Below are 12500 nucleotides of genomic sequence, written 5' to 3' on the forward strand. Positions count from 1 at the left end.
ATCACTGAGGTACCTACCTAAAAAATTTGCTATTAAAAGTCAGCATGCTAACATATCATTGGTCAGGTAACAAAATATTTGACGCTTAGGTGTATACCTGCAAAATTAGCAAAAAAGCTAGCATGCTAATATCAGAATGCTAATGATTGTGACGCCAGACGTTAAAAAAAAATTAGCTGCGAGTCGCAAATGGCTGCCGGGCCGCACTTCGGACACTCCTGGTTTAGCAAAACGGCCATTTTTCTTCAATCAATCAATCAATCAATCAATGTTTATTTATATAGCCCTAAATCACAAGTGTCTCAAAGGGCTGCACAAGCCACAACGACATCCTCGGTTCAGAGCCCACATAAGGGCAAGGAAAAACTCACAACCCAGTGGGATGTCAATATGAATGACTATGAGAAACCTTGGAGAAGACCGCAGATGTGGGTGACACCCCCCACGTCGAGTGGGTCTAGCATAATATTGTGAAAGTCCTGTCCATAGTAGATCAAACATAATAGTGAGAGTCCAGTCCATAGTGGATCTAATATAGTAGTGAGAGTCCAGTCCATAGTGGATCTAATATAGTAGTGAGAGTCCAGTCCATAGTGGATGTAATATAGTAGTGAGAGTCCAGTCCATAGTGGATCTAACATAATAGTGAGAGTCCAGTCCATAGTGGATCTAATATAGTAGTGAGAGTCCAGTCCATAGTAGATCAAACATAATAGTGAGAGTCCAGGCCATAGTGGATCTAATATAGTAGTGAGAGTCCAGTCCATAGTGGATCTAATATAGTAGTGAGAGTCCAGTCCATAGTGGATCTAATATAGTAGTGAGAGTCCAGTCCATAGTGGATCTAATATAGTAGTGAGAGTCCAGTCCATAGTGGATCTAACATAATAGTGAGAGTCCAGTCCATAGTGGGGCCAGCAAGAGACCATCCCGAGCGGAGACGGGTCAGCAGCGCAGAGATGTCCCCAACCGATGCACAGGGGAGCGGTCCACCCCGGATCCCGACTCTGGACAGCCAGCACTTCATCCATGGCCACCGGACCTTGCCCCCTCTTTCCACAAGGGAAAGGGGGGCAGAGGAGAGAAGAAAAGAAACGGCAGATCAACTGGTCTAAAAAGAGGGTCAATTTGAAGGCTAGAGTATACAAATGAGTTTTAAGATGGGACTTAAATTCTTCTACTGAGGTAGCATCTTTCTTGATAGTCAACAAAGGAGGAGAAGAAATCCAGTTAGGCACAAATCAGGTCAGTTTTTTGCCTTGTTTCAAATCAGGACCAACGTGGAGTCACGTGGCCCAGAAGTGACTGACAGCTTTCCACCTGCCGTACGTCGATAAGACCAATCCTTGACATGTCGGTAAATTGGACGACTGCGATAAAGATCTCACGTTGACACAGCAGAATCACGACTAGATCTGTCAACCCTGCTGGAACAGGGTGCGCTAATAACAATGTCAGACAAAGCCTGTTGCTGCATTGGTATGCACCAGAATCTCTCTGGTATGTTGCCTTCTTCTTGACGCCACCAAACCGTTAACTGAATCCGGTACTTTTTTTAGCACCGAGCAAATCCCGCCAGTCCTCCCATGCACCGGTTCACGTAATATCCAACGGTGCCATGTTACGGTGACGTCACGCCCGGTTTCCGACTCAGCTGACTCTTCTCATTTTTGGCACTTGAAAATCACTCCAGCAGCACTGAGAGTGGACTCCGACAAACTACCTCGAAGTAATGTTGCTATTTTCAATGCCAACAAAGAAATTGACTCCAAAAATGCTCCAACATGAGTTAAGCAAGCAAAAATGCGCTAGCTTGACGCTAATATACATTGGCTTAGCTCTTGTTATGCTACGGGTTAGCATTAGCTATTTTACATGGCGTTTTCTTTTTTTTTTTCTTTTTTTTTTTTATTGACATCCAGCATCAGACATTCCTATCCATTACATGTTAATCACATAAATCATATATCTATTGCCTGCCCTAAATGTCAAAATATTTTTGTTTATATCCCATCCATACCTCCCACCCCCCCAAAAAAATTAAAGAAACAACAAAAAAAAACAAAGTAATATCGACAAATACGTTGATTAAATAAACAGAAAAAAGAAAAAGTAAAACTTTGTTTTTTGGACATGTACCTCAGGACTGGCTGAAGAAAGATAAACACTTCAATCAATCAATCAATCAATGTTTATTTATATAGCCCTAAATCACAAGTGTCTCAAAGGGCTGCACAAGCCACAACGACATCCTCGGTACAAAGCCCACATAAGGGCAAGGAAAAACTCACCCCAGTGAAACACTTAATGAATATCCTACTGGTGGCTTGTAAAAAGACCATTACTAGGAAATGGATATCCCAGGAGAGCCCAACTCTGAAGCAATGGATGGAAACAACAATGGACATTTATAAAATGGAGAAGATAACTGTCTTTATTAATTATACATTGGAGAAATTTACTTCACACTGGGAAAATTGGGTCAAATATGTCACGCCCCATAAACCTGACTTAAATTTTTCGAATTAGTGATTGTACTGCAAAACAAAAACAAAAAAGGGATTACTCCCTATATGTGTATATGTATGTATGTGTGTGTGTGTTTATATTTTATTTTATTCCTGATTATTAATATTATTAATGTATTATTAAATGGCGTTTTCAACACCTACAAATTTCTCAATGAAAACTATAACTAAGATGCACGTTACAATCAAACAGCTGGTGCGTAATAAGTACAATACTTACAGTATTAACGCTTTTGATGGTGCAACAAAAAACAGAAAAAACAACACTAACTTTATCTAACATTTTGGACTGCACTAGCAACTTAATGTCATACTTGCAAACGATAATGATAAAATATCTTGAAAGCAAGTATCATAATCCTGCAATTTGGTGTACTCTTTCCTCAACTCCAAGCCATCCTAATTTGGTAAAGTGGGCTTGAGTTAGGTGAGTCCGGAGTCTCACCAGGTTGTCTTTAGTGGCTTGGGGATACTGATGAACCATGAGGTGCAGGCGTAGTCAAAATAACACTGTATGGTGCCTTCACAGATGTGTAAGTTACCAATCTCTTGGGCACTAATACACCCCCATACCATCACAGATGCTGGCTTTTCAACTTTGCGCCTATAACAGTCCGGATGGTTCTTTTCCTCTTTGGTCCGGAGGACACGACCTCCACAGTCTCCAAAAACAATTTGAAATGTGGACTCGTCAGACCACAGAACACTTTCCCACTTTGCATCAGTCCAGCTTAGATGAGTTCGGGCCCAGCGAAGCGGAGATAAGACAACAGAGAGAAATTGCGGAGATAAGACAGAGAGACAACAACAAACACAATAACAACCACAACAACAGAACAGCATCAGCAAATAGGATATGTACACATATGATGGTAAAAGTGATAGCGAAGCAGTTAGTCAAGTAAATATTAATAACACAGAAATAACAATGAACATTATTACACTACAAATGGAGCAATACAAATAGAAATAGCACATAATGAAACATAACAATAATTACCTCTATTATCAACAATACAGTTGTTTCAAATGCAACAAAATTATATGTAATGATAACTTAAAATACAAAAGAAAGCAGATGAATGGAGGGGAAGAAAGAGAAGCAAACTGTATTAACCTTGTAGATTGTTATAGTCAATTCGGTTAAGCTTTGTGTGCAGTGTGTTACCCAGTTCCCCCCAGGGCAGGGGTCGGCAACCCGCGGCTCGAGAGCCGCATGCGACTCTTTAGCGCCGCCCTAGTGGCTCCCTGGAGCTTTTTCAAAGATGTATGAAAAATGGAAAAAGATGAGGGGAAAAATATATGTTTTGTTTTAATATGGTTTCTGTAGGAGGACAAATATGACACAAACCTCTCTAATTGTTATAAATCCCACTGTTTATATTAAACATGTTTCACTGATTCGAGTATTTGGCGAGCACCGTTTTGTCCTACTAATTTTGGCGGTCCTTGAACTCACCGTAGTTTGTTTACATGTATAACTTTCTCCGACTTTCTCGGACGTGTTTTATGCCACTTCTTTTTCTGTCTCATTTTGTCCACCAAACTTTTAACGTTGTGCATGAATGCACAAAGGTGAGTTTTGTTGATGTTATTGACTTGTGGGGAGTGCTAATCGGGCATATTTGGTCACTGCATGACTACAAGCTAATCGATGCTAACATGCTATTTAGGCTAGCTATATGTACATATTGCATCATTATGCCTCGTTTGTAGGTATATTGGAGCTCATTTAGTTTCCTTTAAGTCCTCTTAATTCAATTTATATCTCATGACACACTATCTGTATGTAATATGGCTTTTAATTTTTTTGCGGCTCCAGACAGATTTGTTTTTGTATTTTTAGTCCAATATGGCTCTTTCAACATTTTGGGTTGCCGACCCCTGCCCCAGGGGAACAGCGTTAATATATGTTTGATGATACATGACTCTTCCTTCTGGTTGCATGGAGATGGACTAAAACGTCTTTTGAAAAATGTATTCTTAAAAAAACAACAACCAAAAAAACACTTTTTTTAAATAGATTTTTTAATACTATGAATTGTTCTAGAATCTGAATTAATTTGAGTCGTGATTTTTTTTTTGTGCACGCCTCGTAACGATAAAATTCTGGACGGTTCGTAGTAATGTTTCGAACTTTAATTATTGTAAAACCGTGATTGATTGCCACACTTTGAAAAACTCATGGCGACACTGCTTATTTCCTGGAGAATCAGCCAGCTAGCTAATCTATACCTAGCTTACAGTCGTGGTCAAAAGTTGACATACACTTGTAAAGAACATAATGTCATGGCTGCCTTGACTTTCCAAACATTTCTACAACTCTTATTTTTTTGTGATAGAGTGATTGGAGCACATACTTGTTGGTCACAAAAAACATTCATGAAGTTTGGTTCTTTAATGAATTTATTATGGGTCTACTGAATATGTGCTGGGTCAAAAGTATACATACAGCAATGTTAATATTTGCTTACATGTCCCTTGGCAAGTTTCACTGCAATAAGGCGCTTTTGGTAGCTTCAAGCTTCTGCTTGAATTTTTGACCACTCCTCTTGACAAAATTGGTGCAGTTCAGCTAAATTTGTTGGTTTTCTGACATGAACTTGTTTCTTCAGCATTGTCCACACGTTTAGGTCAGGACTTTGGGAAGGCCATTCTAAAACGTTAATTCTAGCCTGATTTAGCCATTCCTTTACCACTTTTGATGTGTGTTTGGGGTCATTGTCCTGTTGGAACACCCAATTGCGCCCAAGACCAAACCTCCGGGCTGATGATTTTAGCTTGTCCTGAAGAATTTGGAGGTAATCCTCCTTTTTCATTGTCCCATTTACTCTCTGTAAAGCACCAGATCCATTGGCAGCAAAACAGGCTCAGAGCATAATACTACCACCACCATGCTTGACGGTAGGAATGGTGTTCCTGGGATTAAAAGCCTCACCTTTTCTTTTCCAAACATAATGCTGGGTATTGTGGCCAAACAGCTAAATTTTTGTTTCATCCGACATCACATGGACAAAGATAAGACTTTCTGGAGGAAAGTACTGTGGTCAGACCCATAATAAATTCATAAAAGAACCAAACTTTATGAATGTTTTTTGTGACCAACAAGTATGTGCTCCAATCACACTATCACAAAAAAAAAAGAGTTGTAGAAATTATTGTTAAGTCAAGACAGCCATGACATTATGTTCTTTACAAGTGTATGTCAACTTTTGAACACAACTCTACATGCTAACATGAATACAGGAGGTTTTCCCGTTACAAACATCGTACCCCAATCTATACTTATATAAATATGTAATGATATAATATATCAGTATCAGTGACGTGCGGTGAGGTTGATGGCTGGTGAGGCACTGACTTCATCACAGTCAGATTTACAAACATATGAACCCTAAAGAGTATCTTATTCACCATTTGATTGGCAGCAGTTAACGGGTTATGTTTAAAAGCTCATACCAGCATTCTTCCCTGCTTGGCACTCAGCATCAAGGCTTGGAATTGGGGGTTAAATCACCAAAAATGATTCCCGGGCGCGGCGCCGCTGCTGCCCACTGCCCCCCTCACCTCCCAGGGGGTGAACAAGGGGATGGGTCAAATGCAGAGGACAAATGACATTTCACCTAGTGTGTGTGTGACAATCATTGGTACTTTAACTTAACTTTAACTTTACACATACAAACTGTAGCACACAAAAAAGCACATTTAATAAAAAAAACGTTACTATGGTCTTACCTTTACTTATAAATGAAGTCCACAACTAAAGCCCTCACTTCAACTTTCCACGTGCAAGATTGAATCTATTTAAAAAAGTGTAACCGAGGGTTTATAAATGTCGCCTATACTGTATGAAACTACAAAATAACAAACACGGCGGCTCCAGTTTACACGAGGACCACTTTATTTACCTTCTTTCAAAAACCTCTGCAACGTGACATCACTTCCGCTCTTAGCGCCCTCAAAATAAGAGCTCGAGGCATATACTGTATAACAGCGCATAACAGGAACTTAACATCACAAAGAGGAAAGCCCATGAAAATAGGTTACAAAAGTTATTTAATAAGAAGCCAAAAAGTGCAAAAACAATAATGTTTGTGTTGGAGGAGTTGTGAATTAGGTACACCTGCAGTCTGCAGGTGTATATAATGTTGTGTACCTGCAGTCATTCACAACTCCTCCAACACCAACATTATTGTTTTTGCACTTTTTGGCTTCTTATGAAATAATTTTTTTAAATAGATTCAATCTTGCACGTGGAAAGTTTAAGTGTGGGCTTTAGTTGATATAACAATTCTACGGCGGGGGTGCAGGAGGCGAGCCTCAGCCAGTGCGTCTTTTGCAGCCGTTTTATGATCGCTCAGCACAAGAAATAGGTTACACACATACAGTTGTTGACAAAATACACTGTACATTATATACCTCAGCTAACTAAACTATGGAAATGTATAATATCGTTCATATAGCAATACAGTCTCACTGCACAGCAGGCCAGCAGTTACTCGAGTCATTGCGCAATCCATGTTGCGGCACTGAGTGACGTGCCTCAACTGGCTGCTGTTCACCGCACCGTCTCTTCTCAGTATTTGAACGGCAAATGTGAAAATTCAGCGATTTTCAATAAAAATAATCTAAAACTGGTGAAGTTAAATGGAAAATAACTTTATAGTATAATCACTGGATACATATAACAATTAAATTTTTTTTTTTTCTTTTTACATTTTTTTTCTTTCCATGAGGCCCCGCCTCACCTGCCTCTAGTGACTGCACGTCACTGATCAGTATATATAATATACTGTACATATATTATGTAAATATTACGTATATATGTTATATTTTATATCGCTATTTTTAGTCTATTTATTCCTGCATTGTCCTTTCCATCCTTACACTTTCCATCATTGTAACTGAGCTACTGTATTGAACAATTTCCCTTGTGGATCATTAAAGTTTGTCTAAGTCTAATGTTTTCTCAGATCCTCAGGTGACTTCACGCTAAAAACACTTCAAGTTTTGTTGGTCTTTCTGAGAACGAGACTTCGGCCTCATTGGACCAAACGTGGTCGATGCCAACAAGGGCTGATGTGATTTGTCTTTTCAGGGTATCATGGGTGCAGTGGGCTGGATGTTGCTACTACTCTCCCACATCGCGGTGCCGGCGTCCTCCCAGAAGCCTCCCAGTCTCAGTGTGGGCGTGGTCATGGGCCAGACGCGGCCGGTTCCCGACCAGGATCTACGCCCACTTCGGCGGGCAGACGACGCCCTCGACGTCTCTGTGGTCCCTCTGAGGATGAACCAGACCGACCCCAAGTCTGTCATCACACAGGTGAGCTTTATTTGGAGCACTTTCAGATGGACCGCACAGGTTCTTGAGCTCTTTGGTCCGCCGTGTCTCAAGGTGTGCGAGCTCCTGTCTCGCTCTCGCCTCCACGGCATCGTGTTCGCTGATGGTACCGACCAGGAGGCCATTGCTCAGATCCTGGACTTCCTGTCCGTTCAAACCCAACTTCCCGTCCTGGGGGTGCACGGAGGCTCCTCTATGATTATGGCTGACAAGGTGAGTGAGTCCCGCCTATGCTAGCTCAGCGACACGTGCTTGTTGTCGCGTGGACGATGAATCTTTCTTTAACCGCTGGTGTTTTATGGATTGTTTCACTCGGAAAGGTTATCCCTTCAATCACAGCTGTAGCCCAAGCAAGCTTATTTGAAACTGACAATGGTGGTCGATAAAGTCACTCTACTGCAATTTAGTCTTTTAAATAGCCTTTAGAACGGTTGCATGGAGCACACAGATTGTGGGCTTTTCGTACATGAGGGGCACATTTGGATGGAACTAGAGATGTGACGTTTGTGAGCGAACCAATTCTTTTTGAACTGCTGTCAGGGCACATTTGGATGGAACGAGAGATGTGACGTTTGTGAGCGAACCGATTCTTTTGAACGGCTCTTTTAAGTGACCGATGAGAACCGGTTCCCAGTTTTGAGCTGCTATTTTTCCTGCCCACTCTGTGCCTGCTGGCAACTGGACTACAAAACGAGTCAGAGTTAGAATCAAAATAAAAAGTGAGCATTTGGATTCAAATATTTATATATATATATTTTTTTTACATATAAAAAAACAAGTATGTATATCTATATATGTATATATTAATATGTATGTGTATATGTATATTTGTATATATGTATTTTTATATGCGTACATATAAACATATATGCATACATACACATATGTATTTATAAGTGTATATATGTACATATATATACATTCATACACATATATGTGTATATATATATATATATATATATTTTTTTTTTTGGTTATTTTTATTTTTTTTACATTATATTTATTTTATTTATTTTCATTTGGATTCAATTTCGGGTTCATTTTTCTGAACAGTAGTAGTTCAAGCGTACACACACCAGGTATGGTAGTACAAATTTGTACTTACCGTATTTTTCGGACTATAAGTCGCAGTTTTTTTCATAGTTTGGCCGAGGGTGCGACTTATACTCAGGAGCGACTTATGTGTGAAATTATTAACACATTACCGTTAAATATCAAATAATATTATTTATCTCATTCACGTAAGAGACTAGATGTATAAGATTTCATGGGATTTAGCGATTAGGAGTGACAGATTGTTTGGTAAACGTATAGCATGTTCTATATGTTATAGTTATTTGAATGACTCTTACCATAATATGTTACGTTAACATACCAGGCACGTTCTCAGTTGGTTATTTATGCCTCATATAACGTACACTTATTCAGCCTGTTGTTCACTATTCTTTATTTTAAATTGCCTTTCAAATGTCTATTCTTGGTGTTGGGTTTTATCAAATACATTTCCCCAAAAAATGTGACTTATATATGTTTTTTTCCTTCTTTATTATGCATTTCCGGCCGGTGTGACTTATTTGTATCTTGGTGCATTCATTTAAAAAAACACATCACAATGTTCGCTTTTTTTCTTTTCTTCTTTTGACTGATTTCTGCTCACTGCAGACTTTATGAGAGCCAACAAACATAATAAACCATCACTTACTGTACAAGGTCTGCTGTCATCAGGATGCCGACTGCTAGGATGTTCATATATATCTCACAACCCTCGTGAAGAAACGGGGTGTCGTCCTCGCTAGTTCCGGGTCCTAAATGGCTGAAAAAGTGTACCAACTTGTCGGAATACCTACTCAGGCGTCTTCTGTCCAGGTGAGAGGCATGATTTGCGATCTAGAACAAACTGCCTGGGAGCAAGGAAGCGAGGAAACAGCAGACCACTCGATGATGTAAACATAGGCACACAGTAGTGTAAATAGTTTGTCTGTGTTAGCGCTTATAATAACAATATCACTAATACTTGGTCAATATTCAAATCACCAAATGTAAATGGAGCTTTGTTGGCGCTTTTTGAATGGTTATCATTTTTTGGATTTAATGGGCGAAATAGAGAAACTTCCATTGGTTCCGTTTTATTTACGGATTTCATAATGGTTGTGAACTATAGGCAAAATTCCCCCCAAAAAGTGCAGTTACCCTTCAAAGGTTATCAGATATGACATTTTTATCCTTGGCCGTGCCGCATGTCGCAGCTGACTCACATCTGCAGGCGTGAAATATCCATCCATCCATCCATTTTCTACCGCTTATTCCCTTTGGGGTCGCGGGGGGCGCTGGAGCCTATCTCAGCTACAATCGGGCGGAAGGCGGGGTACACCCTGGACAAGTCGCCACCTCATCGCGTGAAATATAGGAAACATTTCAGCGGTGACGTCCTCACTCGCCGCTTGACTGACAGACGAGACTCACGGGAGCTTTGAAACAAACGCTGTCGACTCGGGAACTTTTCAGACCCGTCGGCGCTTTTTTTAAGCGCGCGGCGGAGACGTGACGGCGGGGGGGTTAGCGTCACACCTCTGCGGCGTGTGAGACGGCAAATGAAGAAGCGCCGGCCCACTTGGCTTGAAGGGCACTGTGGTTGCAACCTCAGGGTCACTGGCTTCAAACGCAACACCCGGTAAATAACGGCGGGGAAAATGAATATATTATGTCCACCCCGCCGCTCTGGAGCGCCGATGCTGACGTGGCATTTTCCCCCCTAAGTCGTTTCCTGTATCTAAGAGGCCTCACGCAACACTTCCCGCAGATTGCTCCTGTAAACTGGGGAGATTTTGCGGACGATCGCCCACAACGAGGTAGTAAATCTTTGCAGAAATATCATCGCTTCAGCCAGGTGTGGATGCCAAGCCTTTCGGATAATGTCACCGTCACCGCACGAGCAACTCACCACACCTAATTAGTAATGCCTTATTCACTAGTGGAATCAAACCTGCGTATTTTTTCCTAAAAACATTGGTTTCGATGTACTGATTATCGGCGCCAATTTTTGGCTTTTTGACGTATATAGATGTCGACCTTTCATCAGTATCAGCCGATATTTTATTGTTATACTGTATATATTTTTTACAAAAGAAATACATCAGCTTATTCGGGACGGCGTGGCGCAGTGGCAGAGTGGCCGTGCGCAACCCGAGGGTCCCTGGTTCAATCCCCACCTAGTACCAACCTCGTCATGTCCGTTGTGTCCTGAGCAAGACACTTCACCCTTGCTCCCTCCATCAGTGTGTGAATGTGTGTGTGAATGGGTAAATGTGGAAGTAGTGTCAAAGCGCTTTGAGTACCTTGAAGGTAGAAAAGCGCTATACAAGTACAACCCACTTATACAATATATACACATATGATGCCAAAATTGAGTATTTAAAAAAGAAAAAAAAAAGTGATAGGTAGAGAGTAGGTTAGTAGTAATCAATCAATCAAACTGGAATTGGGGGTTAAATTACCAAAAATGATTCCCGGGCGCTGCCACCGCTGCTGCCCACTGCTCCCCTCACCTCCCAGGGGGTGAACAAGGGGATGGGTCAAATGCAGAGGACAAATTTCACCACACCGAGTGTGTGTGTGACAATCATTGGTACTTTAACTAATATACGTTAGGTCAAGAAAAAACACAGAGGCTATATCATCCCTACAAGCCTGTTTCGCAGGTTTCCCTGCGATTTGACGAGCAGGGAAACCTGCAAAACAGGCGTGTAGGGATGATATAGCCTCGGTGTTTTGTGGTACAGGTACCGGTACTAAATTTATTTTGGTACGTTTCTAAATAAAGGGGACCACAAAAAAATTGCATAGGGAGGCGTTCGGGTGGCATCCTGACCAGATGCCTGAACCACCTCATCTGGCTCCTCTTGATGTGGAGGAGCAGCGACTTTAGTCTGAGTTCCTCCCGGATGACAGAGCTTCTATATATGTATATGTGTGTGTATATATGTATATATATATATATATATATATGTGTGTATATATATATATATATATATATATATATATATATATATATCTATCTGTTACAGACACCGTTTGGAAACTTTCTGTTTAAATAACTCACTTCACAACGTATATATCCGCGGCTTATAGTCCGGTGCGGCTAATATATGGAACAATATTTTTTCCGTATATAAATTTAGGGGGTGCGGCTTATATACCGGTGCGCCCTATAGTCCGGAAATACGGTCAAAATGCAATTTAAATGAGGAATTCATGCACATTTTGACAAATGTTCACATACTGATCTTATATAGGCTCCGCGTGGATGGTCCACTGACACGTGTAAGACCGCAAAACATCTCATTTGAGAAGCGTCGATAAACAATTATCATTTAATACTCCAAAAGTCTTATCTCCAGATGAATCTCACGGTGAGGCTCATACAATCCCACAGCAGACGCCGTTAGAAACCCCCCAGTGGACTGCTATCACATCAGATGTGTTCCAAAAAACAAAAACAAAAACAATTTGGTGCTTTATTGCTATGCGCCGTTGATGTCAGAATGGAGTGCGGTCCTGCAAACTGCATTGGAGCCACCGGGCTGGAGCTGCTCGAGGCGCTCAGTATTATGCCCGTCATGTCTGAGATGGAG

General features: G+C 40.9%; 1 protein-coding gene across 1 annotated transcript in view; it reads left to right on the plus strand.

Annotated features, from left to right (window-relative positions):
• The window catches only part of grin2ab (glutamate receptor, ionotropic, N-methyl D-aspartate 2A, b), a 344912-nt gene that overhangs the window by 71935 nt on the left and 260477 nt on the right, over positions 1 to 12500 (plus strand). Inside the window, exons 3-4 of the mRNA XM_061984206.1 lie at positions 7627 to 7851; positions 7924 to 8082. Coding sequence (XP_061840190.1) covers positions 7627 to 7851; positions 7924 to 8082 — 384 coding nt within the window. The remainder of the gene's footprint in view (positions 1 to 7626; positions 7852 to 7923; positions 8083 to 12500) is intronic.

This window comes from Nerophis lumbriciformis, linkage group LG25 (assembly GCF_033978685.3).
Source record: "Nerophis lumbriciformis linkage group LG25, RoL_Nlum_v2.1, whole genome shotgun sequence".
Lineage (NCBI taxonomy): Eukaryota > Metazoa > Chordata > Actinopteri > Syngnathiformes > Syngnathidae > Nerophis > Nerophis lumbriciformis.